Consider the following 27,972-nt stretch of genomic DNA (forward strand, 5'->3'; position numbering starts at 1 on the left):
GACTAGCGATTGGAGTTCAACCGACAGTTCAACCTACACGGATCGCGGATCTGCAAGTCGCCCGACTTCCTCCAATTCTTGTTTCAACGGGATCACCTCTGGACAGTGGAAATTCTCCTGCATTTGCTCAAGACGTAAGTCTTTTTGAACTTCTGAGTAAATCTATAAGAGTAATTTTATCAGTTGTCTGTTTTTCGCGGGAATCGAGGAAAGTGTAGTTTTCTAATCTTGATCGATCGAATGGCTTTGTACATTTTCACTTTCACTTTTGACATTATTTAGCTTACATCCGTACTAACACAATACTGTAACAAGTGAATGATTGCGATCTAGATTTACGCTGAAAACTGGCAAATGATTTAATTTTATCGCCACCGTCCTTTAGCTTATTAAGCTAATACCTTCCTCTTCGTCAATTAATGTTTGTCGCGCTTGATCTGTTAATTTGTTGGAAAGCCAGTTTGTTTAATTAAGATTATGTAAAATACCTTCATGTTTGATCGGCAAATGGAAACATATGCCAAAAAGTATGCCAACATTCAAAGATGTATTGTTGTACTCTTACAACACTATTATGGTTAAACCCCCAGCTTCCCGGAGGGGAAATCAGATTTAATGTATAAACAATTCAGCAGGCCCAGTTTACAATTCTTTTTAACTCGTGAATGCGCGTAGCGCAATGAACGAGTTATAGCGATAGCTGACTGTCGACTTGGTTGGTTGGTTGGTCGGTCGGTCGGTTTTGTCGTTAACTTTCAGGCGTGCGCAGTGAATGAGTTTTAAATTCAATTAGTGGAAAAAAAACACGCGAACATTTGTTGTTCACTGCGCATCAGGAAATTCTTATTCAATATGTAGAGAATAATTTGACGATCGTTTAGTGCAAGAATGGAGATTTTTCGTTCAATCTGAGCAAAGTTACAAGTTTTTTCAGTTTTTCAGAAAGTCCGGGGTCGTAAACTCAATTAGAATTCTCTCATTCATTCTGTAGAGAATAATTTGACAATCATTTTAGTGTAAGAATGGAGATTTTTCGTTGAATCTGAGCAAAGTTATAGGTTTTTTTCGTTTTTTTCTACAGAGTGCGGTTTCTTTTAAGAATTAAAAATAATTTAATTTAGAAATAATTTAATTAAAAAATAATTTAATTTGTCAGTTTTCACGCGAAAGCGGAAAGTGCCATGTCACGCATCATTGACGTCGTAAACAAAATTATGCAAATTTCTGGTGAAATGAACACTTTAGATCTTGTCAGCTTTCATAGAGGTTTCAAAGGGAAAAATGTTTCATTTTCGAAATTTGCAACTGGTAATTTATGGGGAAGCAAAAGGACGTGGTCGATAAATAATTCTTATTTAGCAAGAGCTTGTCATAGTTCATTATTTTTACTTGAGGATTACGTGGACTGAACTCCAAAGGAAAAATTTCACGCATTTATGTCGGGCATGAAATGTAATGCGATACTTTGTTGAACAGATTTCCCTTTGTGAGATCGGCTTGCCCTACAGTAATTTTGTAATTTTAATTCCCAAAAAAACTTCACTTGCCCATCGGGCAAGTGATGGTTAGAATCCACTTGCCCCATCGCAAAATCCAGTAGCCCCGTACTATCGGGGACACGAATTTGCATGACGTAGCTGCACATGGCGTGCTTCTATGAACTTTGAATAAAAAAACACGTGATTTTTTTTTAATCGGCGCATCAGAATACAAGAGTACAAGAATGGTTATTTTTCGTTACATAATCGGGCAAAGATATAGTTTCTTTTAGCTTTCAAGGAAGTTTCCGTAGCCATCTAAATTTCAATTACTATGTGTCATCTGCATCCACGAGTTGGCTCACAGGAGCCTTTGATTTTAAACACCTGCCTTTGGCTTCTAGACTGCATTTATAAAAAAACAAAATACATGTATAAAGCTTATATCTGGTGAAAAGACAGTTGAAACCGTTAATTGCATAGTGTATGGCACTGAAGGGCAAATGTGGTATGGAGCAATTTAAAGAAATTTAATTTTTTTGATGTAGCATTCATTTGACAATTTTAGTCTGAACAGTGATAAAAGGGAAAGGATCTACAACTTGACAATGTTTTTGAACAGGACATCTGAAACTACAATGTGAATTGGCTAAAGCAAAACACATTGGTTTGGTATAATTATAATCAAACAAAACAACCCCCCACAGTGCTGCTTGGCAGCTCGATAGACGTCCACCATTATCCACCTCACCTCCTTAAGGATGATGCCTGCTAATATAGAGGTATTTTTGTGCAGTTTATTACTATGTGGGAAAAGCAGATCTTAGCAAGGGCTATTGGAATCCAAAAAGAAAATATTTGGGGGTAACCATGCTTTTTTTAGGGATAATTAAGCAACAATAATTTTAAAAAGTGCTAAAATACAAAGCAATGTATGGCATTTTTTCCCAAATTAAAGCTTTATTATCTTTGAAAAATGCATGGTTACCCCCAATTTTCTTTTTGGATACCAAGAGCACTTGCTTAGTTCTGCTTTCTCTGCATAGTTTTAAATCATGCAAATGCAAATCATACATCGACACTCTAATAAAGGTTTATTTACTTTACTTTACTTTATCCCTGTATTAGTAGGCTCCACCCATAGTAAACCTGGTTATCTTGAGATTCGCAGAACTGTGCGCAGTGGCAAAAGTAGGCATCGTCCTTAAGACGTGTTTCAAAGCCTTGCATAACAGCAACACATGGCCATGCTATCTTCCGTTAGTAAAAAAAGCAATGCGTCAGGGAATTATGCTCAAGCAGGTCGATGAGACTGGTGGTTCCCACTGAAAGAGGAACTTTCCAGGAGAATGCGTCAAGGCTATTTGACACTCTCCCAAGATGTATAAGAAACTGTATCAATTATGCAACTTTTTGTAGACTTTCGAAATCTTTCAAGACATCAACATAGACACCAACTAAAATATGATATGTTAGCTTGTCTGTAACAGTTTCATGTATAAATTAATTTAATATTTGTCTATCTTGCTGTATTTTTAATTAGCTGTTATTTTTTATTATTTAACAGAGAACAGCCACCTGGTGGAACTGTTTAATAGACTGTTATTATTATTATTATTATTATTATTATTATTATTATTATTATTATTATTGTTATTATTATTGTTGTTGTTGCTTGTTATTAATTAAGTTTAGTAGTAGGAGGAACAGGAGGGCTTGGAGCTGCCCTCCTCCCCCCCCCCCCCCCCTCTTAGTACCCCTCTTTCCAGACACATCCTTTTATTGAGTACATTATTGATTGATTAATTGATTCATTATTTTCATGCATACATACACTACATACATACTGTAACCTGTTTAATGTACATTAGTGCAAATTACAATTACCTTACTGGATTTTAATAGATTAAAATTTAATATGCTGCAACTTGCAGGTAGCTTAAGCTCATCATGGTAGGTTAGTAGCTAGGATGATTGCGTTAATTAGCGGAAAGAGAATGAAAACAGGAATTGGTAGGATTAAGTGCTAATTTTTATATACCTAAACAAAAGAAATGACTAAAATGAACAAAGAAACAAAGCAAATGGTTATCCAGCAAATAAACAGATGAAGAGATTAACAGAGAAAAGTGGGCTAATGAGCATAGTCTTTCTCCTCTCTCAAAATCTGCAGAGTTAGTTTGTGCATTTCTGCTTTGAAGATACGTATTTTAGACATTTTTAACCCATTTCATTATTTGGGGAGAAATGATAAATGTCCATCAAGTTACTTACATTATATTTGTTGTAACACAATGCACATGATCTATACTGTATAGGCTTGATTAATTTAGTTTCCTTCATGTTTAGAGCATTGAACAGGGTGACGACATGGATGAGATTCCCAGGAACAGTGACCAAACTGCTGAATACGAGAAAGAATTTCAGGAGCTTAGATGGCAAATCCAACAATTACAGGAGGCTGGAAACATTAAGGATTATTCTGGTAGGGCACTTTGTTTGTTGTTAAATAATTGTTACATTGTGTAACATTACGGATTCTCCTAATCATTATTTTCCATCTGTTTGTTGTAAATGTAGTTATCTTTGTTGATCACAGGATTGCCACGGTCGGGCAAAAGTCAATTTTTTTTCAATAAAGGAAAAGTCAGGGAATTTTGCATCAAGTCGGGGAAATTATTTAATTATATCTTCAAGTCAGTGAAAAGTTTGGGAATTTTATTTTTATCTTGCCACAAGGTTCGCGAATGAGTTTCCTTGTTTCCAAAGGTAATGTTGTTTCAAAAATATTTTTGAAGGAATTGATTTCTACATCTTCTTCACTGGCTCTATTGCCAAAGGATTTGTCTTGAATGGCCAGGGAAAATTGCTTTGCGGTCTGGGAAAAGTCAGGAAATTTATTTTATTGTGATCAATGGCAACCCTGTGATCATTTCTTTTATTGTAACTCATATATGTAGTAGTGTATTGATGTATGTATCTGAATAAGAAATTAAACCCTGCCTGTAGCATGTAGTGAATGAACACATTCCAGTACAGATCATACGAATTTCAAACTTCTACTTTGGAACTCTGAATACCTGTACATGTAGTGAACAGTACTACAATTAAATTTTTCATTGAACATAAACTCTGGGAGAAAATGTCAAAGGGACAGCATGAAAAATGGAAAAACAAAAACAGAATACAGCTATGAAAAAACAAATTTTTTTTTATAATGTTTTCCTGTATTTTGGTCTACATGTAGATGCCAATGAGCTGAGAAAAACCAGGCAATTCAATGAAGAGGTATGTACAGCTGTACTACCTGTATTGCTATACTGGTAACTGATTTGAATCATATGTATATGAGGTTATGCCCTCAGAGACACACCTGTGTAGAGGTGTATATGTATGTTTGGTTTATCAAAAGAGTTGACCACCATAAAGAGATTAGGGTGCTGTTTTGCTCTGACAAAGAGCTTAATGCTCAAAATGTCAACACTCAAATCTTTTTTTGGTGGCCAATTTACCTTCAGTTATCAACTCTGTTGATATTTACCAAACATTGGTTTCTACTTCCCACCAACACAGCACTGCATTTTCTTTTCTCAAACATGAATCCCATTTTAGTTTCTGAGGAGAAAGAGGTACATGTAGGACCTAAAGGTTCACAAACACAGCAAACAAAAGAAGAAAAAAGAAAGACCAAAAAATGTTTATTAATATATGTATAGTAAAAAGACAAGTGGGTGGAAAAAGAAACCTCAAAAGTTTGTTTTCTGCACATATGCCCAAGCAAAAGCTTTCAAAATATTGACCTCCAGTATAAAGAGAAAGTTACAAACTTATTCCAGAAAGGTTTCAAAGTCAGGGAGTCAATAAAAAAAATTTGAGGGGTCACTTGACAGTAGCTCTGGTCCTCTCCAATCTTCTTAAGTTTACCATTTAATTTTCCAGGTCAGGATATTAGCAAGCTTTCTCAGGTTTTGACCTGAGAACCCTCTCTTATCAGGAACACTGAGTTATAAAAATTAATATGTAGTGTTTGAGCCACAACAACAGTAGGTAAGCAGTTTGGCTGCAATTGACATCACTGACCAGAGAGTCAAATAATGCACTTTTGGGCTACATTTATGTAGGGTTTTGCTAGAATTTCAGTAGTTTAGGGCTTAACCTTCCCTTTTTTATTTGAGAACTACATGTATGCTTGATCCTACAGATCATGGGGTTGCAAAGCCAAGTGGCAAAGCTACGTTTCTCTGTGGAGAAAGGTGAGGCCAACAGACAGAAGCTTGAATATGATCTGACCATTGCAAGTAGAACAGCCAATCAGGAGAAGAGGGCAGCGGCAGAGAGGGAAAGTGCACTGCAAAAGACAAATGCAAGCCTTAAAGGTATGCTGTGTACATGCTGCAATACATTGATTTTAAGAATTAATTAAATGGTATCGAAAATGGTTTGAACTCAGGACACATGTCATAAGTACGTAAATTATGATCATCCTGGTGAGTGTAGTCCTGAGAAGGACTGTTTGCCTTTGGGGTGACATGAACTGTCAATGTCACCTCAAACAGTCCTTCTCAGGACTACACTCACCAGGATGATCCTACATGTAATTTATGTGCTTATTAAATGCTATTCTTAAAAGTGATACCCAGTAGTTCATTGTACTACAACACGTCTGGGTGAAGATGTAAGTAGCCTGCGAATAGCAGACGTATTTCCGGTCGTACGACCGGAAATACGTCTGCTGTTTGCAGGCTAAGATGTAAGGGGCTAGAGAACCACAGCATATACTGTGCTTTGACTAGTGGTCAACTGGGTTGAAAGTCATTGGTTAAAGACCTTTCCTTTGTCACTGATTTTTTTCTGACAACTAAAATTTAACTTTTCTCCACGCTGTCTCTGCAGTAGCTACCCAGGTGTACATGATAATTGTACAAATGGGTGACAGCAACCATCAGGGAAGGTTATCACTGTGATGGACTAGTTAGTAACCCTCCAAGGGAGTATTATAATTACTTTAAGCCATGGACATCACAGATACTTGAAAGTCTGTCTGATAGGCTACCGTTAGACTTGTGAGACTTACCTACAAATGTAACAGTCAAATAATTATGTTGAACAGTGTATTTAAAGTGTATATGACATTTGATCAAGTAAATAATTAACAATTATTCCACGAGCGCGCGTTGGATATGAGATGATAGATAGCCAACGAGGCGCGTAGCGCCAAGTTGGCTATAATCATCTCATATCCAACCAGCGCGAGTGGAATAATTGTTTTATTAAAAACAATCAAGAAATAATGCTAGATCTTGCTGATTTCGCTTTGCAAGAAGAACCAGAAGAGAATTTAATAATCGTTTTCACTCGGGCTTGGTATAATGGCTCATATACCATGGCTGCTGAACCAATCAAATCCCTGGAATTGCATTATACAATGATCCAGTTTTTAATAAAAGAAATTATGTCATGTGTACTATTTATTAAAACTGTAAATGGTTTGAACCCAGGAGTCATGTCATACAGGTACGTAAATTATGATCATTCGGGTGAGTGTTGTCCTGAGAAAGACTCAGGTTGCTCGGGTTGTCGAAATGTCAGTCAATGTCACCCCAAACAGTCCTTCTCAGGACTACACTCACCCAGAAGATCAGAATTTACGTACTTATGTACTATTGATAATGTTCTTTGCATGAACAGAAAACATCAGTCAGCTCAAGAGGCAGCTGCAAAATGTCGAGGAAACCTTGGAAGCAACCAGACAATCAGGCAAAAATGAGGAACACAAGTCTAATCTACTTCTTGCAGGAAAGGTATGAGCTGCAGTTTATTTGCTGTTCTGCAAGTTTTATCCTGACTACTGAGACTATTATGCTATAAGCAAGCCTGATCTGCTGCTACTGATTCTGGCCAACTTCTTAAACGTTTTGGGTGTATACTTAACTTAACAGTGGAATACATATAGCAATCATTTAGGGTGGAGTAGTATATACAGTACTCATCAAGGCTTTTTATACAATCTTGAAAATTCATTAAGTGCAAAGAGTCCCTGGAGGACTTTGTGTTAGGACTCATGGCTGGGTTGTGGGTATTCCTACGGACCAACTGATCACAGTGGAGCCTCCTGGATATCCCAGGCACCCATCTTCCATACAGCCTAGCGAAGTTGTTAAATAAAGATACCCTATTAGTTGTGGCAATATAGGCTATATTGCCACAAAATAAAAAAGAGCAGATACTCATTTTGCTTAATATACAATGCATGGGGAGGACACCAGATAACTCATTGAAGGGCAGGGATATTATTTATGGTTGAGTTTATCATTTATTTATTATTTACCGGCACTATTATTATAACATTTTCGTGTAATCAAATTCAATTGTGCGTACATGCTTCTTATTCCCATTGTGCACGCTGGTAACGTCAACAAACACTACCATGTTGAAAATGTTATAAAACAATTGGTTCATACGTCAGCTTTGCATTCATTGAGATATGAAAAATGCTGGAAGTTTGGAAAGCACTCAAGAAGCTACATGTAGAGTTGCTCTTGGCCATGCCTTGAGTAACTCTTACGCATCTTTCTTGCTCTCCAAACTTCCCGCCTGCTTCATATCTTGATGATCGCATGCTGATGCATGAACCTATTGTTAATTGTTGTCACCATATATGTACATTTTATTACCAAACCTTTTGGTTTTAGGGAAATATGATTCTTCAGCTCACAAACCAACTCCAGATTGAAGGAGACGGAAAAAGGAAACTTCACATTGTGACCGAAGAACAAGAAAGGTTGTAATCCATTAGTATAAATCTTTCACTTTTCACGAATCATTACTGTAACGTTTTGTGCCCCAGTCATACAAGGCCAGAATCTCTGGATGCCATGGCCCAGTTGCTCGAAGCATGGTTAGCGCTAACCCGGGTTAAATACCATGACAACCTATAGGTTTTAATACTGATTTTTCAGTGAGTGGGTCATCAGCCCTTTGCCAAACCTTACCCTGGAGAGAAACGTTCCTACTCTTTGTCTGTTTTGCTATTCGTTGACCCATCCAGCATTGAAAGTGAATGATTATATGAAAATTCACACATAAATGAATGATCATCCCGGTTATATACGCAACTTAAGTAATTGCGAAAAGAAAGCCTTAAAAAAAATTCAGGCTTGAACGGTTCAAGCCTGAATTATTTTCAGGTTTTTCTCTGGCTATAATCATACTGGACGTGATCTTAATGTGCTCTTTTCATCCTCCGGTTTTTCTCTGACTGTAATGACATAATCTGATTGCTATCTTGTCCACAGTCTGTATGCAGAGCTGAAAGAAATGTGCTCATCTCTTGAAAGTAAGTTTTTTCTGTTGGTAATGACAGTTGATCTTAAGGTTGGTACAGTAATTGTTGAACTTCTCTGCAACGGCTATCTTCAGACAGAATTGTCCAAAATCAATAACAAGTTAGGACAAGAAAACATGGTAATTGTAGAAAAGTTAGTGGTTGTTATGGAGAGGTAGCCATTATTAGAGGTTTGACTCCAGTAATGTTGTGTCTTACCTGGCTGGCCTCTGCATGTTGTGTTATTTCCTTTGCATCTTAAAGTGTATAATTTATGATAGAAATTTTTTATTTGCTTGATCAAATCTTTATGTTTTTCTTCTATGAAAATTGAAAAGAAATTTCCCTATTAATTTTTCTTTCTTTTATTGAGACGTACTGTACTGTATATTAAAAACATGGAATTTCACTTCCAGTTGAGATACAATACCACACAAGATGAGAGACTCGGAATGGGAGGGCTATGACGTCAATACAGCAAGAGTAATGCACTCCTCAATAGTTACAATGTGTTATAGCAAAAGGCTCTTAAATCCAAGTGACAAAGTTCATTTTTTTGGGAACATTTATGGTGTATTATTTTTTTCAGCCCAAAGATCAAGCCAAGGAGAGACTTTGCAAAAGCAGCAGAGAGATTTGGAATTTTCTTCTGAGAAAGAAGAACGACTAAAGAAAGAAATTGAGGTATTGCTTGTTTGCATTTACTGCACAAATTTTTGAATTTACAGTGCATGGCAGAAATTAATTTACCATTTTACCATTAATTTATTCTAGTACTGTAAAGTACATGTAGCTCACAGCTGAAATACACCTTAACTCTGTGCAAGCTAATATAATAAAACAACAACATGACACGTCTGGGGGTATAAGGGAAGGGTCCTGAAGGGGTCCCTTCCATTTAATAACATTTGCCCCCACAACGGGGGTGTACACATAACATGTATAATAACAACAATGGGGGAAAGGGAGGGAGGGCAGCGAAGATCAAAAAACTGCCGAGCAAGCACATGGCATGGACGAAATAGCTGAGTGACCAGGTGCGAAAACTAGTGCCAGCCCTCTCTCTCTTCCCTAGGCCGAGTTAAATAAAAATAAACAGGTATTATTTTAGACTAAATGTGGGAAATGTTCTCTTGAGTTTTTCATTAATTTTAGGTTGCGTTCGATTGACCGTATTCTGGAATAAGAATTTTAGGCACCCAGAGCTTTTTCTTGGGTGCCCCAGGCTACTGGGCTCCCCATGTTAGGCAGCAGCCTTGTCATGTTACTGAAAAAAATCAATCAGTCTACTCTTGGTTTGAGTTAGCAAGAAGTGCAAGCTCAGTACTGCGGCTGAACTGATTTTTGCGAGATTTTTTGGTTTCTTTCGAATCACTAAACAGTTTCTTTTGTCAAAACTCTTGGTTGTGGGCCAATACCCCACATTCTGGAGAGTTTTAGCTTAAATCACGTTGAATTCAACATAAAACCGTTCGGCTTTTGGCACAAATAAATACAGTAAACTTAGCCGAATACCTGTGCTTAAGCTACGGTGGCTCTTCGTTATTTTGCTCGAAAGGAAGCAAACTAGAAGCTAATAACCAGTTTCGATTACCTAGTTTTAAACAGTCAGGTAAACATTTTGGTTAGTTTTTCGTGTATTATTGTTGACTTTTTAATAGTTTCTTAACATCAGTGGGTGAACTTTATGCCACGATACTTACAGTTTTTAGTTCTTCGCGCGCTATAGAGTGTTTCTACATGACGTCACAACGACCATGTTGGTGTCCCAAAACAAAGAAATGGCGGCCATGTTGGTGTCCCAAACTAAACCTCTGGGAATTGAACTCTATTTTTATGCAAATACTTTCTTTTGTTTCAGTAAACCAGTATGGCCAGTATGGTCACGTGAATGAAAACGCGCTATATGCGATTCTCGTAGTGCACGACGCCAATCACGTCGCATGCGACGTGACTTACGTCTCCCATGAGGGTGGTAATTTACTTTTGAGTGGTACTGTAACATATTTTTTTACTTCCCAACTAGCAATATCAAGAACGTACCAAGTCATTAGAGGAAAACATTGAGGCTCAGAGGGCTGCTCACTTAGAAACAAAGTTCAACTCGGAGATTGTTCAAGTGAGTACTCATTTTTTAACGAGAGCGAAAAAACGGAAGATAGGGGAGGGGAAAGGAGAGAGGAAGTTTCCACCCTCTCTCCTCTCCCCCCCCCCCCCTCCTTTTGCTCTCGCCCCATTTCGCGCGCATCCAAAAATCGGCTTTTTAGTGCAGAAAACTTCATGGAAACGTTTGTTTCGCCGGCTAATTTTTTAACAGTCCAGCAGAAAGAGGTTCTAACATGCGGGTGACTGAATTTGACTGGTGATTTCTTTCAAAGTAAACAAGAGCATTACCTGAAGTTTAAACTGTGACAGAAGTAGACATAATTATTTCGTTTAAATACACCTGGATCATTTCAGTATTTTTGAAGTGATTCTATTATAGCTTTTGTAATCCATCCAAGTATAATGGAACAGTCAAATATAATAGAATTGTTGTACACAAGGTACTTCAGAGCTTTGGAGTGAACGTTACTAAAATATGCTTTGTTTATATTTATTTGAAAAGCTTAGGGTTAAAGATCTTGAAGGTGCCTTGGAGGTTGAAAAATCAGAAGTTAAGTATGTTAAATACAATTTAGACATGCTTACAAAACAACACAGGTTTGTACAGAGATTCTAAAATTAAAAATAGAGCAGTTTTCAATTCTCTGTCGAAAGAGATAACGCGTTTGCTTTGGTTTTGCGTTACTAGGCTCTGTGATTGGTTAGAAAAACTCGCGCCACTTTTTCAACCAATGAGGAGCGAAACCAAAACCAATTGTGATTGGTCGCACGCGTTTTCCCATTTGGTTCATAATGTGCTGTTTGCGATCGGTATGATATGATATGATATGATATGATATGATATGATATGATAATCTTTATTTATCCACGGTACAAAATTCGTCAGCTTTAAAAATGCCTAATACTAATATAATAAAAATATTCAGAGGTCAGAGTAATTACTTTAGTTTTGGTTTTACGACACTCAATTGAAAATCGCTCTAAATACGACTTTATTTAATGGGGGTGGACAATGATTACAGTTTTCATCCTAATCTGATCCATTACATTTGACACCGAATGAGGTTTAGAGCGGTTTCCAATTGAGTGTCGTTAAACCAAAGCCAAATTAGTTACTCTGGCCAATCGCAACAGATGTAAACAACACAACGAGCCAATCAGAATTCGAAGCAAAGACATGTAACCGGCGCCAAGCGCGGGAAAACGCGTGCGGCGAAAACACGATTGGTTTTGGTTTGGATTCCCATTGGTTGAGAAAGTGGCACGAGTTTTGTTAACCAATCACAGAGCGTAGTAATGCAAAACTAAACCAAACGCGAATTACTTTCGACACTCAATTGAAAATTGCTTTATCATTTTACCCTTATTCTTTCACTCACGGCTGCATATCCTTGGATTTTTGGGTTAGTAGTTCCTTTCAAGGTTTTCATTTAAGCTCGGAGGCTATCTCTTGGAGCAGTGACTGTGATACTAGAGCTATTTAAATTCTAGTACAAGTACAACCTCGAATACGAGATTTCACTTCAGTTTTTAGTGAAGTACTAAGAACAGATATATCCCAGGAAACTTCATTTTACTCTTTACGAGCGACGAACCTGACGCAGTTGTTTTGAATGATGATAGCTAAGCTCCTTCGTGATTCCAAAAATACGAGATCACCTACATTTCGAGGACTTGTTTTCGCCACTACGCTGTTCTTACAAACCTCGTGGTAAAATGACGACGGCTATCTCGTTTTCCCGCTAAAATAACACCAGCGCTCTCCTGCGCGCTCTTTAGGGAGCTTAAGCAACGACGACAGCAACGGCAACGAAAACCTCACCTGAAAATATATTTTTATTTCATTTGTGCTACTTCGCGATTATTTCAACTCGCCCAACTTTTACAAAAATGGCGAACTATCCAGGAACCAAATTGGTAGGAGCGGCGTACAAGTTAAGATAGAAAATGAAAAATTCACTGTCGTGCGTTCACGTTCTCCACAAAACCTAGAATTTCGTCATTCCAAGTTGTTGTTTTGCAGAGGACGGCAAAGAAATGTTCCAAAATGTAAAACGCACGGGCAGAGCGATTGTTTTTGCTCATTAAACCTATATTGTTTTGCGGCGTTGTCGTTGCCGTCACCGTCGTCGTTGCTTAAGCTCCCTGTTGATGATAGCTAAGCTCCTTTGTGATTCCAAAAAGACGAGATCAGACCTACATTTCGAGGACTTGCTTTCGCCACTTCGCCGTACTCACAAAATCTCGAAGTAAAATGTCGACGGGCTATCTCGTTTTCCCACCAAAATAACACCAGCGCCCTCCCGCGTCGTACTAGATTCTAAAGGTCTCTACTGAAAGAGGGACAGGAGTTCAAAAACTTTCCACGTTCCATAATATTTACTCCTGGCTCCTGTTGCCTGCTTAGTGGCTTAGGCCTCTTTCTTGCTTTTTGTGTTGAAAAACATGTACATGTAGCCATAGTTAAATGAGGGACTGGTTATGAAACCTTATGAAAACAATGGTGCTGCAATTTATGTTGGAAGGACCGCGACCGTGCACAATCCTTTGTTTTAACGTTCACAGTACAGTTGAATAGCTTAACAGGAACGTTTCTATTGGTCAGTTGCTCCAACTCATTTCAAGATCTATTGGCGTCTGTGCACGGTCAAGGCCAAAACGCTAACAAAACGCTAACAAGTTTGTCAAGCTTCATAACTATTGCCTTTTATTAACTATGATGTAGCATTGTAGAAGGTTTCATTTTCTGCCACAATTCACAAATTTCATTTTTACCCCAGTTCTTCTCTTCATTTTTTCATTTCTCCGCTTTAAACAAAAGCTACACTTCTCAGATTTAATCGGCAAAATCGGCCAAATACCAAGTAGTTGTTATTATTATCTCCAAAATCGATTTATACAAAAATTAGTTGTCACCTTTCTCCCATCTAAACACAATATGTTGTATCGCGTTTGCCCCAGTTCAGTCGCATCCTAAAAGCCCACTTCTCTCTGGATTTTTAGTCACAAAGCTTCGTGTGAGAAGTTGATTACCTATCATCTTCTGTTTAGGGAGCTTGAGATAGCTTTTGATGAAGAAAGAGATGCCTGCAAAGCCGAGAAAGCAAAAGTAGCGAGCTTAGAAGAGAGTCTTGGCTCTGAAAGAAAGAAACTACAGGAGGAGATTGACGAAAAACTACACATAATAACAGACTTGTCGAAACAACTGGAAGTACATCAGAAGAACTTTGATGCCTTGAAGAGTGAACTTAATCAGGTAAAGACCATATTGCCCGTTCCGGAGTTACAGGCTGGGGACGAGTTCTTAAATTTTCAATTAATCAGAAATTGGAGTCCATCACAAGATAGAGCACATTAATCAGTTCACCAAGTTTGAGGTTCTGTTGTTAGATTGCAACCATGTCAGTAGAAGGCTTTCAAAAATCGGAAATATTAGGACTGCATGGATTTGGGGGAGGCCATCTCAGAATAAGAGACATTTGTATGGAATTTGGCTGACTTTTGCAGGTCACAGTCTGGATACTTGTACGCAATGAAACATAACCAAACTTAATAAACTTACTTGTTTTTATGCGATCTTTCTGGCAATAGGGTTCGTTTCTTCACACGACGCAATTTTAACAATATGTAAACTAGGGTCCAGTCCCTTAATGAACTTCGGAACGGGCAATTGCAGTGTTGTCTTGTTGTACGTCAATAATGTTGGACACCTTAGCTAACAATGGCTTTCGAGGCTGAGTTCTCACATGGTGGAAGCTGTTGCATAAAGCAACTAGGAGTAATGGTACCCCTCCCGGGGATGTGCTTGAAAGGGGAAGGGAGGAGAGGTATCGCCGACCTTGTGGCACCCTGTCCAATTTCCCCCCTGTCTTCCCCTCTCGGAGGTCTGTGGTTCGAGGCTAGGCTGGTGTCTTCACTGCTCTGTTGTTTCCTTTGACAAGAAACTCTGTTTTAGATACATTGTATCTCTTCACCCTGGCCCCGGTTTGTTCAAAGAGGGAGTAACTTTATCTAGTGGATAAGTCGCTATCCAGCGGATGAAATGTATTGGAATACAATATTTTTATCCACTGGATAATTATTTATCCAGTGGATAACGTTATCCGCTCTTTGAACGACCGGGCCTGTTCTATAAAACTGTGCCCCTGGCGAGAATGGTAGATCTTCTGAGCAGACGAATCTTTAGGTCATAGGAGAGAGAAACAGAAGGCTTTGTCACCAGCTGCTGTGTTGGAGAATCTGCGCCACACACTAGTGGATTATCAGAACCGTTGCTCTAATGCGACAGCTGAGGTGCGGATGGAATGAACGTTTTAGACTTAGTGGCTTTGGTGCCAGTTTTGGTGCCTCTTAGAGCGGTTTTCAATTGAGTGTCGAAAGTAATTCGCGTTTGGTTTGGTTTTGCATTACTACGCTCTGTGATTGGTTAACAAAACTCGTGCCACTTTCTCAACCAATGGGAATCCAAACCAAAACCAATCGTGTTTTCGCCGCACGCGTTTTCCCGCGCTTGGCGCCGGTTACATGTATTTGCTTCGAATTCCGATTGGCTCGTTGTGTTGTTTACATCTGTTGCGATTGGCCAGAGTAATTACTTTGGCTTTGGTTTTACGACACTCAGTAGACCTTTATCACACGGCGGCCATGTTGAGTTTCGGGGGAATAAAAAGCTTTGTTTTTACACGGCAAGCCTCGGCCAGACGCGAATTCAGGGCGAGGCTTGCCGTGTAAACACAAAGCTTTTTATTCTCCTGAGACTCAACATGGCCGCCGTGTGATAAAAGTCTATTGGAAACTGTTCTAAGACTACTTAAGGACAAATTTGACAAACTGTCTGAAATTTCCACCTTTAAAAAATGAAACCAAATACCTCTGGAAAGTACTGCTTAATAGCTTTTATTTGATGGTTTTACCTAGAGACTCGAAAGTAAGAAACACCTTGTAACGCATAATAAACAGCGCCACGGAAACGTCTGCTCTTTAGCCTCCTTTTGAATTTAATTTTCTCGCAAAAGAACTCGTATTCTACGTAGTCGAGTAAGTCGCATTTTGTTCATTACGAAAAGAGAATTGGTCCGAAAGGAACATGGTTACCGGATGTACCGTGTATACCAATTCCGGAATAGTCCCAAAGAACGCGTTTATCTGTAAGGACTCTTTTTAATTTTTTTTTAATACTGAACTTACTCAACAGGACGGATGAGGGAAGGGGACGGTGAAATATCGTTGTATGACCAACATGACATCTCAGTAACTTCACATTTTTAGGCGATTTTTGACTAAAACTGGTGTTCTTTCATCTGTGACAACCTGAAAACCATCGGGTCACAAGAGATGCGCACAACGTATGCGCATTAGCAAAAAGAAAGCACCGTCCTTGACCTAAATTAGGGAAGTTAAGGAGGCTCGAGGCAGTCTTTTTGGACTTAGGGTGGAAGTTTTGAAATTACAATTTCGCATACAAGATAAACTTCGATCTCCTTCATACTACATCATCATCTCAACATATGACCAAAGTTAATTTTCTCATCAGTTTCCAAGCGACAGCTATTAGCATAGTAACGGAAGCGCATAGCCTCTCATTTTCAACATTGTCGATTATCTCGAAATCTAGTCAGACACTTTATGACGAAACTTTAGGGATTTAAACTACTCAATCTATACAACTTGTAGGCGAAATTAGAAAAAAATCTGTAAGAGCGTTTTCAAGTAAATAATGAATCAATTTTTACGGGGTGATTTTGTTTATTCCAGCATTTTTCACCAATATCTCTGGCAAAATAAAACTTGACACTTTGTCTTTTCTGTCAAAGGGTCTTTCCTGATAGCAAAACATTCTTAATGTATATTGAGCTTCATGGGTGTCTCCGATTTTAAGATATTTATGTTTGAAAACAGTTGAACTAAAGCGCAGATGAATGAAAAAGTTCCCACTTTGCATAAATCGAGATATCTTTAAAATGCCCCCACTGATTTTTCTGTTAAATTACAAGCGGTTAAAGTAGGAATTCTTTTCGATATCTGCGCAAGTTTTAGGCTCAGGAACCGAAATTGGTGTTAGATTAGAAGGCTGAATCTTGGTCAAATTTCAGTCGTTATTCGCTTTCTCCGAACAAGAATTTTATTTTGTTTGTCCAGGTCTATTTCACTGCTATTCACGTGCTTTGAATATTTATCATAACGTGAAGTCGTGCAAAAGGTAAAATTTACAATGAAAGACTTGAGAAGCAGGAGAAAACATGATCTTTCTTCAGCCAGTCAGAACCAATCATGAATTGGCGCATGCACTCGTGCTTGGCGCAGCTGGCGTCAGGTCCCTTTCTTCAACGTCACTTTCTTAACAAATTAGAAGTAAATCTGCATGTAAGCCAATCGTGACTTGTCGTATCCGTTTTCCACGCTTATATTTGCTTCTAAAGAGTGTATATACATATTTATAAAAAGTATATATACATATTTATAATGAACCCATCAGGGCCGGGTTGTCCGAAAGCCAACTAACACTAATCCCCAATTAAAAATTAAACAAGGTTTTCAAGAGCTAATTTTAACCTAAAAAAGTAATGGTAAAGAAAAGTCTAAGTTAAAACTAAAGGATAAAAATCTTTTGGAAGAATCTCTATTGATTAGTCATTAAACTTATATCAAAGTTTATGTTTACCCAGGATTAGCTTAACCTAGCTTTGAACAACTGCGCCCAGAACTCGAAGTACAGCGAAACCCCGTTTATTCGACCACCTTCGGACCGTGAAAATGTGGTCGAAATAGTGGGGTGGTCTGATTAACGAGGTTGTAAACCAAGGAAATGACCGGACTTTCAATTCGTTCGGGGCACAAAATAGTGGTCTTAATAACAAGATGGTCGTAAGGCGGAGTTCTGCTGTAAATGCAAATTCTGAATGGCGTTAGAGCGATTTTCAATTGAGTGTCGAAAGTAATTTCGCGTTTGCTTTGGTTTTACATTACTACGCTCTGTGATCGGTTAACAAAACTCGCGCCACTTTCTCAACCAATGGGAATCCAAACCAAAACCAATCGTGTTTTCGCCGCACGCGTTTTCCCGCGCTTGGCGCCAGTTACATGTATTTGCTTCGAATTCTGATTGGCTGGTTGTGTTGTTAACATCTGTTGGGAATGGCCAGAGTAATTACTTTGGTTTTGGTTTTGGTTTTACGACACTCAATTGGAAACCGCTCTATTGTAGAACTCAGTTTGGTTTTCCCTTTATATGTAATTGGTCAAAGATGTGGCAAAAGCTTCTTTTTCCAGACACGCAGGGTAGTAAAGCATAACGTTCTCTCTGTACTTCTTACCAGGAAGCAGCAGAAAACACAGTGGCATCTATAGTCAAAGAGCTTGCCAGGTCACGTACGGAATGCGCAGAGAAAGAAGCCACGATAGCAGCCATGAAGATTGACATCCAGACGTTGAACAAGGCTATCGAAGAAGCTAAGAACAAATTTCAAAATTCAGAGGAGGAGGTAATCATTATCTTCGCCACATTAGTTCAAGTTCGTTTGTAAAGTTGAGTGTTCGATATTCTTCATAAAAGAGGGATGTGTTGATTTGTAACCCAGCTATTAATTTCCGCGTGCTATCCAATAGACCAAACATGTCGCGTGGTACAGAAGCGGATAGCGGTAATCAGGCGATAACCAACACCGATTTGATACCCATCGTTCGAATTTTATGTCCAGGAAAAAATTCAAAATTTTTAGGGTTTTTACTTTTAAAAACTCTATCACATGTCATAAAATTTTGTAATCGAGTCAGCTTGCTTATTTTATTTACGGGCAATCACTGGGACTTCCCCATTATTGGCTGTTTTCTCTTGTCCACAATAAAGTGTGCACGTTTAAGAAATTAATCCGAGGGTTATGAAATAAATAAACGTTTTTCTAATAATACCCTTGGCTAAGATTTGGCCAACTGTTCATTCTTCGGACAAATCTTCTAGCCTAGGGTATTTAACAATTATTCCACGAGCGCGCGTTGGATATGAAGCTAAAGAGGCGCGTAATGCCGAGTAAGCTATAATCAGCTCATATTCGACAAGCGTGAGTGGAATAATTGTTTTATTTAAAACAATCAAGAAATATTGCTAGATCTTGCTGATTTCGCTTTGCAAGAACAACCAGAAGATAATTAGTGGTCACCATTTCTCGGGCATGGTATAATGGCTCATATACCATGGTCGCTAAGCCTATCAAATCCCTGGAATTACATTATACAATGATCCAGTTTTTTTTATAATAGCCAATATCGTCCGATATACCATCCACCTGAACGGGTTGATTTGCTCAATAAAGTCGTTATTAATAAATAACTTCTTGCTAATTTGTTTGGTTTGCTCTTTCTCTAGGCCACCAAAGTGAAGAGCGTTTTAACTCGTGAAGATGAGGTAAGACCCTCTAATCAATTCACTGAAGAATTTTTTTTAGCTATTTTTAAATTTTTTTAGCTATTTTTAAATTCGTGTGATCTTGTGAAATAATTTTTAGGTAATTTTATTTTTTATTTCATTTTTAATTTGCAGAGCCCCACTGAAAACCGCCAAGGCGAGTGGGCTCCCTGGATAAATATCATTATTATTATTATTATTATTATTATTATTATAAGAATTTTTTTTTTAGATTTCGATATTTTTTTTAGCCCTTATTGAGTGGCAGTTGATTTTAACTTATTGTTTCTTCCCAGTTCGTCGTTCATAATTCATGTCATTCTTGTAAGAAATACAGTTACTGTTCACTGACAACTGCTAACGATTACGGAAGCCTCCCATTTTAACAGTTTACTGTTCTTTGTAACATTAACTTTTGGCGGCAACGATGCATACATCACACATTTGATTGGCTGAATAATTTTTCCAGACCCACCGCATGTTCCTGTACTCACTTTACCAGCGGATGCTCACTGGACAGGTGTATGTCTCGTCACCAGACTCTGCGCTGTCCAGATATTCCTGGTCGGACATGTGTAATCTGGTTTCGGAGCAAGTGTCTGCTCAACTCAGTGAACTAAACAGAGCCAATGAGAGGGTAAGTATACTTCAAACCTTTGTGACTTTGATTGCGACCCATACCAGTTATTGGTCTCGGCTTAACAACGTTCCTGCAAGCGCGTTTTTTTATTGCAAAAGGTAGTTTCGCTCCACCGTACTTGTATCTCTCTCCAACCACCGCCTAGTTGTTCAACATACGAGTAGGCTAACCCAACGTTAGGGTCGTCAACTTTGATCCCAGTTTATTTGCAATGCAGTAACGATTTATCCAAAAAGTTTCCGCCTTGAAGACCTTCATTTTTGTCTTTGACTTCCCTTAAAACGTTTTCAACACCGAAGTGAGATTTCATCTCAGTTTACTTTTAATTGTGAATTGACTTCAATCGGCTTTCAAACAAACGGCCAGTTGAATAATTGAGCACTTGGGGAACCTTGATTGAAACCCGACAAAATGCAAGCGTGGTGGGAGGAAGGGGGGGGGGGAGAGGGTACCTGTGCAACCATCTATTATCCCATTTGAGGGAGAGGAGGTAGGGGAAAAGTAAAACTCCGAGTTGCTCTTTGTTAGTAAAACCGGGAGACGCTTATTATGTGTGGCTCGTGCGAGACTTGACCTTTAGTGTGTTGTATTGCTTTATTTCACGTTCCTTTTTTCAGGTTCAGCACCTTAAGAGCGTTTTGTCGAGCAAAGAAGAAACTCTTCGTCATGCACAAGAAGCTCACGAGCAAACAGTGAATAAGGTAAGAGGTAGCTTTAATTAAACAGAAAATTCCGATTCAGGGATTTAGGCAGGTGTTGTTTCTTTTTCTGAGCTAAATCCCTCTACTGTTTTACAAACGATCAACAAACAAACGAACGGAAGGGAGGAAGAAGAAAGGAAGAAAGAAAAGAAGGGAAGAAAAAAAAGGAAGGAAGAAAGGAAGGAATGAAGGGAGGAAGGGAGCGAGGGAACAAAAGTGAGTGAGTAAACGAATGAAAGAAGAAAGCGAGAAAGGGAGGGAAGGAAGAAGGAGAGTTCATTAGTTGATCCATATTTGTACTAATGAAGTGTTTCTGTTTACCTCGCGTTTGACTTTTAATCATTTTTTCGTAGAAAGTAAGAAATTGTTTCTGAAGTATTTATGCTTTTGTGTTGCCTTAAAATGATTGTATGTCATTCAACTTTAAGGAGGCTCGAGGCAGTTTCTTTGGACTTAGGGTGGAAGTTTTGAAATTACAATCTCGCACACAAGATAAACTTCGATCTCCTTCATACTACATCATTATTTCAACATATAATCAAAGTTAATTTTCTCATCGGTTTCCAAGCAACAGCTATTACCATAGCAACGGAAGCGCATAGCCTCTCATTTTAAACATTGTCGATTATCTCGAAATCTAGTCAGACACTTTATGACGAAACTTTAGGGATTTAAACTACTCAATCTAGACAACTTGTAGGGGAAATTAGAAAAAAATCTGTAAGAACGTTTTCAGGTAAATAATGAATCAATTTTTACGGGGTGATTTTGTTTATTCCTGCATTTTCCACCTTTAGATCGAATCGTTCCGAAAAACAATTTTAAAGAACATCGAATAAGATGTTTCTGCATTGAGTGAACAAAAACAATCAAGAGAAAAATAAAAGATTAAAAACAACGACATACAAGTAAAGTGCTAGTTGACTGAGACGAAATTTGCCTTTGATTAGAAGAAAATTGAATTCTTTAAGCCTCTGTTACATTAGGTGATTTTCTTGTAACTTGTCTAGCAATTGTGTGGCGGCAGGAGCTGCACTACGCAACGTTTCGTACAAAGTGTTTCGCAACGTTGCAACAACTGCATGACACGTTGCGAGAAAAATTTTCTAATAAAGCGATGTTCGTCTTCAAGAGTACCTTACAGTGAGCAGCCAATATCGCAAGTAGAATTTAATGAAGCAGGCTTTTTGAGGAATATTAGTTCGGTGATTTCAACGGTAGTTTATTTTGCTAAAAATTTATTGAATATAAATCTTGACACTACTTTCTTAAAACAACTTTCCGTTTTTTATTCGTGGTTGCTGGCCCACAACCACTCTAGACGCTGCTCCACGAACAGACGGCTCAGATGCAGGAGACGGGGGAGCGCCTGGAACTTCACGCCAATCAGGGCGAAGAAAAGGACGTCACACTTGCAGAAGCCGTCAAGGTACTAGTGAGATTGATAACAAATCAGGTCAATAACAATGTTAGTATATGATTTACTTCGGACTATGAAGACCTTTGAAGATGGCGTCTGCTCGGAATGTCAAATAAATTTTCAGTCAGTGTAACCAACAACAGTACTTTTTGGGACTACAGTCATCCGAATGGTCGTATTAGACAGACCACTGAGACTCTTGGGTCAAACCATTTGCTGCGTTTTTTGGTGATTGTTGTAAAACCAAAATTAAATTATTCGTTTTTGGCGAATCACAACAAACGTCGTTTGAACTGGATGTACCAACAAGCGCGGGAAAGCATGCAGCCGCTGGCAAGCGCGTGAAAACATTAGTACAGTGTCAAGCGCGGGAAAATATGAGGCCGGTGTCAAGGGTGGGAAAACGCTCGTAAGTCAAATATGCTTCTGATTATCATTGTGCTCAAATTGGTTGGAGCGAACTGCAATTTTCTTTTTAACTTTTGTTAGTTGATCTTGGCCTTTCAAGCCCGGGTAAAACGGCAACGATTTGCCAAGCATGCCGTACGCACAGGTTCTCTCCTTCTATCTCCTCAAGCCAAAGAAGAGACCAGGTTATTTTCCAAGAGTCGCAGAGAAAAAAAAATTCTCGTTATCGTTTGTTCTGAAACTCTCATAGGCCTTCGGCGACTCGTATGCTCACAAAGGATTCTTTTGGAAAGCGTTCCGATTTTCACTGGCCTTTATTGTGTCAATGGCCCTTAACTCGCTTATATGCTCACGCGCTCTCAAAACTTTTCATGACGCTGAAGATACAAACGTTTCTTGTGTTGGTTTGCAGGGTCTGAGTGAAGCCAAGATGGAGCTTCGTCGTAAAGAACACGTGATCCGTCAGGTGTCGAAACAGATGAGCAACATGGAAAGCGAGAAGAACGCTTTAGTAGACAGACTCGGCGATGCTGAAAGGGCCATGACAGCCGCGGCTAGGTTGGTAGAATTACGGCGGCAAAGGGCAAACGTTGGTTTTCATTCTGTCATGAAATCATATTTTTGCTTAAATTTGCGTGTTTGTTTCTTATTTTGAGTATGCTCAAGAATGTTCACTGCCTTGAGCTGTTTAGATGAGCGATATTTAAACCTTTGGATAAATTCTTTAATTTTTTTTTCTTGGCTCTACGCTCCGAGCCGAAAGTAGAATCTTTATATATCTCAAGTTGGGTGTTGGCAGGGATTCGTCCAACGTGTTTCGCAACAGAGTTGTGATGCATGTTGAACGAAGAAAATTTCCTGGTGTAACAAGATCTGCATATTCCTTCGACCTCTCTTCCAAGATCATCTATCTTCGAAACTGGAAGGAACCTAAATGCTTATTTTGCACAGCAAACAGCACCACGAAATTAGTTTTGCTAAAATGCTGCCATTTGATCTGTCATACTGTAGGGTCTTGTGTGCAGACTCAAAGGTTAGAACAACTTGGCTTAGGTTAAGTACAGTATGAGATAAGTCGAAGTGAAAATGAAGCGAGGATCATTTGATTTCCTGATTTAAAGTTTATCCTTATCCTTTCTTTTGTTTTAAGCAACTGGGCCAATGTAAATGCACCGAATACATCAACAGTGAAGGCACACGACACTGCATGATGGTATCCCAGATTATAACCCACCGATTAACTTCCGCGCGCTCTCATTGGATGAAACGCGTCACGTGGTACAAAATTGGACGACCGTTATTTAATAAATTTATTTATTTTATTTTATTTTGCCTCCATTTCTCCATTATATTATAATTACAACGATTTTATTTCTCCATTGTATAATAATTACTACGATTACAAAATCACAAGACTAAGAACTACAGGGGGGAAATGGAGAAGGGCAAAAATATAGGTAGACTAAATTATGTGCCCTTTGGGTTAATTTAAAATTCCCTTCAGGCAGCTCGTACATCGGATGATAATACCCAAGGCTGAGTGATTGTCCGAAAAATGAACAGATGACCGAGAAGCGAAGCTTCGAGGGTAACTGAAATTTTGACGGCAATCCTTCAACCGAAGGAACTATCATCCGATATACCAGCTCCGATTAATTTCTGAAACGTCCTCAAAATTTCACAGTTGACAGGCCATCTGTTCATTTTTCGGACAATCACTCGGCCTTGGGCATTATCATCCGATACAACAGCCGCCTAAAGGGGTTTATTTATTAGTTATAGCTGATTTCAGGCGTTCTTATACTTGTCGTGTTTTCTTCAGGGAAAAAGAAGCCTTGATGGGCTATTTGAAGTCGGTCGAGAGAGCCCTGGAACAGAGTAAAGATCAAGTGCGGTTATCCAAGGGTGCACAGGGGCCCTATGAGCACAGTCTTCCCCAGCTCATTCTACCGGACGAGCGGTTGGCGATGGATAGGTTAAGCCTGGGCCCCGCATTATTATCTTGTCAGGTACATTACATATATAGTGTTACAACAAATTGTGAATGATTAGGGTTGAGGGTTGTCTCATTATTTGAAGACTATTTTGAGTATTTATGAGTGAAAGAACAGAACGGCTCATTTGTTTTCGTGAAATTTGATTGTCAAATGCTTATTTGCTTTACCTTCCTCTATTCAATAAGATAACGCCATCACTGCTGGAAGTTAATTTTGTCCATAATGTGATCCACTTTTATTCTCGTCTTCGGTAGTCAATCTCACTTTTTACCGGTTTCCTGTCATAGGTGAATTTCTGCTCGAAAAAATCTTCAGGGAATCGAATTTTTTTATTCTTATAAGTGGCAACCCTGATTGTTGTTAGTTTTACAATGATCTAGATATGTTCTATAGCGTGTTGTTAACCCTGTCCAGTTTGAAATCCATGTCCATTCCCTTCACTGCTAACCATTTTTACTTTCTGATGGTTTCTTATCAGTTGTAGACTACTCTTCTACAAAATAAAACCATGGTTTCTAGTTTTCCTGCGATGAAGATATGTTTTAAGCTTCTCCAAACTGAAGGAGAAAAAAAAAACAAATAAAAAATGGGAATCGCGTCTCTAAAGCCTATGTTACACAAGGCAATTTTCTTGTAACTTGTCTCCCGGGCTTGTCTCTGTAATTTTTGTTGCGCACACGTTTCACGAAACGTTGCCTGGTGTAACATGCCTTCAGCTTGAATTGAACATGTCTCGCAATTGCTTTTGTTGCCGCAACCATTGAGAAAAGTAGAAGCCGGTTTTATTTAGTTCAACACTGACTGTAGACTTGCGACAAGTCGACTTCTTTGAGCAACGAAGTCGCGAAAGTGATAACATAAAGATTAAACAGGTAAAATAATATTGGAAAGAGCTTTTAGAAAGTCTGCACTGACTGCAACAAAAAGGTTCCAAGATATGTTCATTTCAGGTAAACAGCAACGTCACTTACAACTTGTCTTGCAACGGCGCATCAAGATTGCGGGCAAGTTGCATGAAAAATTGTTGGACCAATAATGTTGCATATTTCTTGGTATCAGCACGTGGTGACGACATTTGTGGAGTGCCAGCGGCAGGCACTAGATCGCATCTCTGGGCTGGAAATGGACAAACAACAGGCCTTAGAAGAGGAGATAGCGTCAATGGCAACACTGAAGAATGAACTTGCTGCAGCATGCAGGAGGCCTATGAGTGATGACGGGTTCAGCGATCATGGACAGTTCGCCCCCGGCATGGTAATGTCTTTTGCCTTATTTTTGCTTTCTTCTTCTCTAAAGGGACTGACCTGAACTGACTCTAAAGCAACCTTGCCGTTGAAAAACAGCAATATTCGTAAATTTCATACAGAATATATTTAAAAACAATCAGTACAGCGTTATTGGCTATGGCTTGTGAATTCAGGAACCACTCATCACTCCTGGTCTTAGGAGCGTTTGTACAGTATTCCTCTGTGGAATAAAATAGAGCGCTATTTGGCGCTCGGTCGTGTGTTTCATTTACTCTACTTTGCGCGAGAGAAATTAGAGACTACTCTAGAAAACCTAGAAACATTTAAATTTCTACGATCTGTCTTTGTACAGTTCTGGGGCCTGTTTCTCCAAAAAAATTTATCGGAACTTTCAAGAAACGCACGCTTGGAATGCACTATTAAAATTTCTCTGCTTTTCGCTCACTCATTTGTTGTCTGTTCGTTGCAGGGCGTTTTTGTCGGGAAGGATACATCACTGCATCGCTTTTCAAGTTACGGGGATGAGGAGAACTTGAACAGCTTTGTTCCTTTGTCGTAAGTTTGCCTGTGTTTAATTCTAAGTTTTCTTAGTTGGATGTAATTGTTAGCCAAGTTTAATCCGAAAAAAGCCTTTGTGACTCGCTCCTACATATCTCACGTTAGTACCTTGACGTACGTTTACTCAAAGGACGTCAAAAACAACAACAACAACAACGACAAAACAAACAAACAACAACAACAACAACAAAAATAGTCAACTTGAGCTCGTGGAAGACTTTCGCGTAACGATTCGTTGGAAGCAATTCTCGCGGTTTCAAGGCTCCGAGCATTATGATTTTCCTCCGTAATCACTATTATGTTTACGTCATCATCTCGTTCCAGGGCTCACCGTGATTCAAGCTCGTCTTTTAGGCCCTCGTTAGCCTCGACCAGCAGTTATCCCGACAAAAGTAAAGGAAGTTACCGAAGGTATATAAAATTCATTCACAGTTTCCGTGCCTCAGTTTAATTCCAGTAGTTTTCACTCTCGCTGACTCAATCTTCTGTCGTTTCAGTCCAAAACGACGCCTGACATCAAGCTACAGGAAACAAGGGAAACAACTGGGCCAAGACTTTTCGAAATTATCAGATCAGGGTCTTTGATATCAAAGATCTACGCAAGGATGAAGACAACTTCTGTTAGCTACATTTTAGCGGCTGTTGTCAGTGAGGTAATTGCATTTACCCTTTAGAGTTTCTCAGTTCAAAATACTACAACTTAACCAAAGGTCTCATTCTCAAAACTTCCACAGAATTTTCGGGCCGGAGAAGTTTTGTTTAAATCTATCAATCTGTCGAGTGCTGGTTTGTTTTTAGTACAAACGAGCGCAATGCGTTTCTTAATCTCGTGAATTTTGCGACGTTTTATTTTACTTTCACAATGCCGCCATTGAAATCGTATTTCTGATATATTTTGCATGAAAATAGGCCCGAAATGTTTTTGGGAGTACCAACAGTTAAGAAAGGAAAGTGAACTAAGGATCTGGAAAACGTTGTTGCCGCATTGCCGCAAATTTTGCGACAAGTACACAAGTGAGTTTTGCTTTCCGCAACAAATTTGCGGCAACACTTCCGTAACTAATACTTAAGCCTTGTGTCAAGAGAACAAAAGAACGAACAACCGAACAATGCTCCCAACCCTAAAAACACATTGCAGCTGCAGCTTTACTGACATCTTTTGGTCGTTAAGTGGTTTTTGAATTAGTTTTCACATTTCGCCACCCGCCAAGTCCTCTCACAAGTGGTGTGTCCAACGTCCAGAATCCGGAAATGAAACACAGCGGCATCTTCCTTGCCTATTGAAAGCCTTAAATAAAACGAAATAACGTCTGAAAAATTGAATGCGGAAAAAGATTCGCATACACAATGATGCTATTTACTTAGCATTTTTCTCCCAGAGTTCATTCTTTTTTGTACTTCGCCATGATGAGATCACCCGAAGAGCAAAATTGTATCCTAACGGGTTTGACCTGTTCAAGTTAACAATAACGAAAATACTTCTACCCGCATGTATTTAACTAATCGAGGCGAGGAAAGAAGGAAAAACGAAATTACAAATATTATACTAAATGAAATTGTAAGTTAATTACAACACTAGCTGTAGTAAGGTAACTCTAATATTAAGGATTATGGAAAAAATATAAAGTATGAAATGTAACTAACATTGTAAATGCTAGTAAATTTAAGGAGAAAGAAAAGATGCACAATTGA

At 38.8% G+C, this 27,972-nt stretch overlaps 1 protein-coding gene across 1 annotated transcript; it reads left to right on the forward strand.

The window, feature by feature from the left end:
• Positions 1 to 27,972, forward strand: LOC146466216 (uncharacterized). The gene is made up of 22 exons (XM_085127580.1): positions 1 to 134; positions 3,828 to 3,963; positions 4,726 to 4,766; positions 5,680 to 5,854; positions 7,167 to 7,279; positions 8,171 to 8,259; positions 8,774 to 8,814; positions 9,392 to 9,486; positions 10,829 to 10,921; positions 11,411 to 11,505; positions 13,960 to 14,164; positions 18,225 to 18,389; positions 19,271 to 19,309; positions 19,779 to 19,946; positions 20,567 to 20,650; positions 21,972 to 22,079; positions 22,891 to 23,036; positions 24,301 to 24,487; positions 25,535 to 25,729; positions 26,192 to 26,277; positions 26,605 to 26,691; positions 26,778 to 27,972. The coding sequence occupies exons 2-22, from the start codon at positions 3,849 to 3,851 to the stop codon at positions 26,863 to 26,865; spliced, it is 2,415 nt and encodes an 804-aa protein (XP_084983706.1). The 5' UTR covers positions 1 to 134; positions 3,828 to 3,848; the 3' UTR covers positions 26,866 to 27,972.

Source organism: Pavona decussata, unplaced genomic scaffold (assembly GCF_977016875.1).
Source record: "Pavona decussata unplaced genomic scaffold, jaPavDecu1.1 SCAFFOLD_149, whole genome shotgun sequence".
In the NCBI taxonomy this organism is placed as follows: Eukaryota; Metazoa; Cnidaria; class Anthozoa; order Scleractinia; family Agariciidae; genus Pavona; species Pavona decussata.

Excerpts from the sequence above, each read along its gene's own strand:
- LOC146466216 (XM_085127580.1), top strand. The coding sequence starts at position 3,849 with ATGGATGAGATTCCCAGGAACAGTGACCAAACTGCTGAATACGAGAAA. Across the intron at positions 8,260-8,773 it reads GTGACCGAAGAACAAGAAAG|TCTGTATGCAGAGCTGAAAG; the intron begins GTTGTAATCCAT and ends TCTTGTCCACAG. Across the intron at positions 23,037-24,300 it reads GCCATGACAGCCGCGGCTAG|GGAAAAAGAAGCCTTGATGG; the intron begins GTTGGTAGAATT and ends TGTTTTCTTCAG.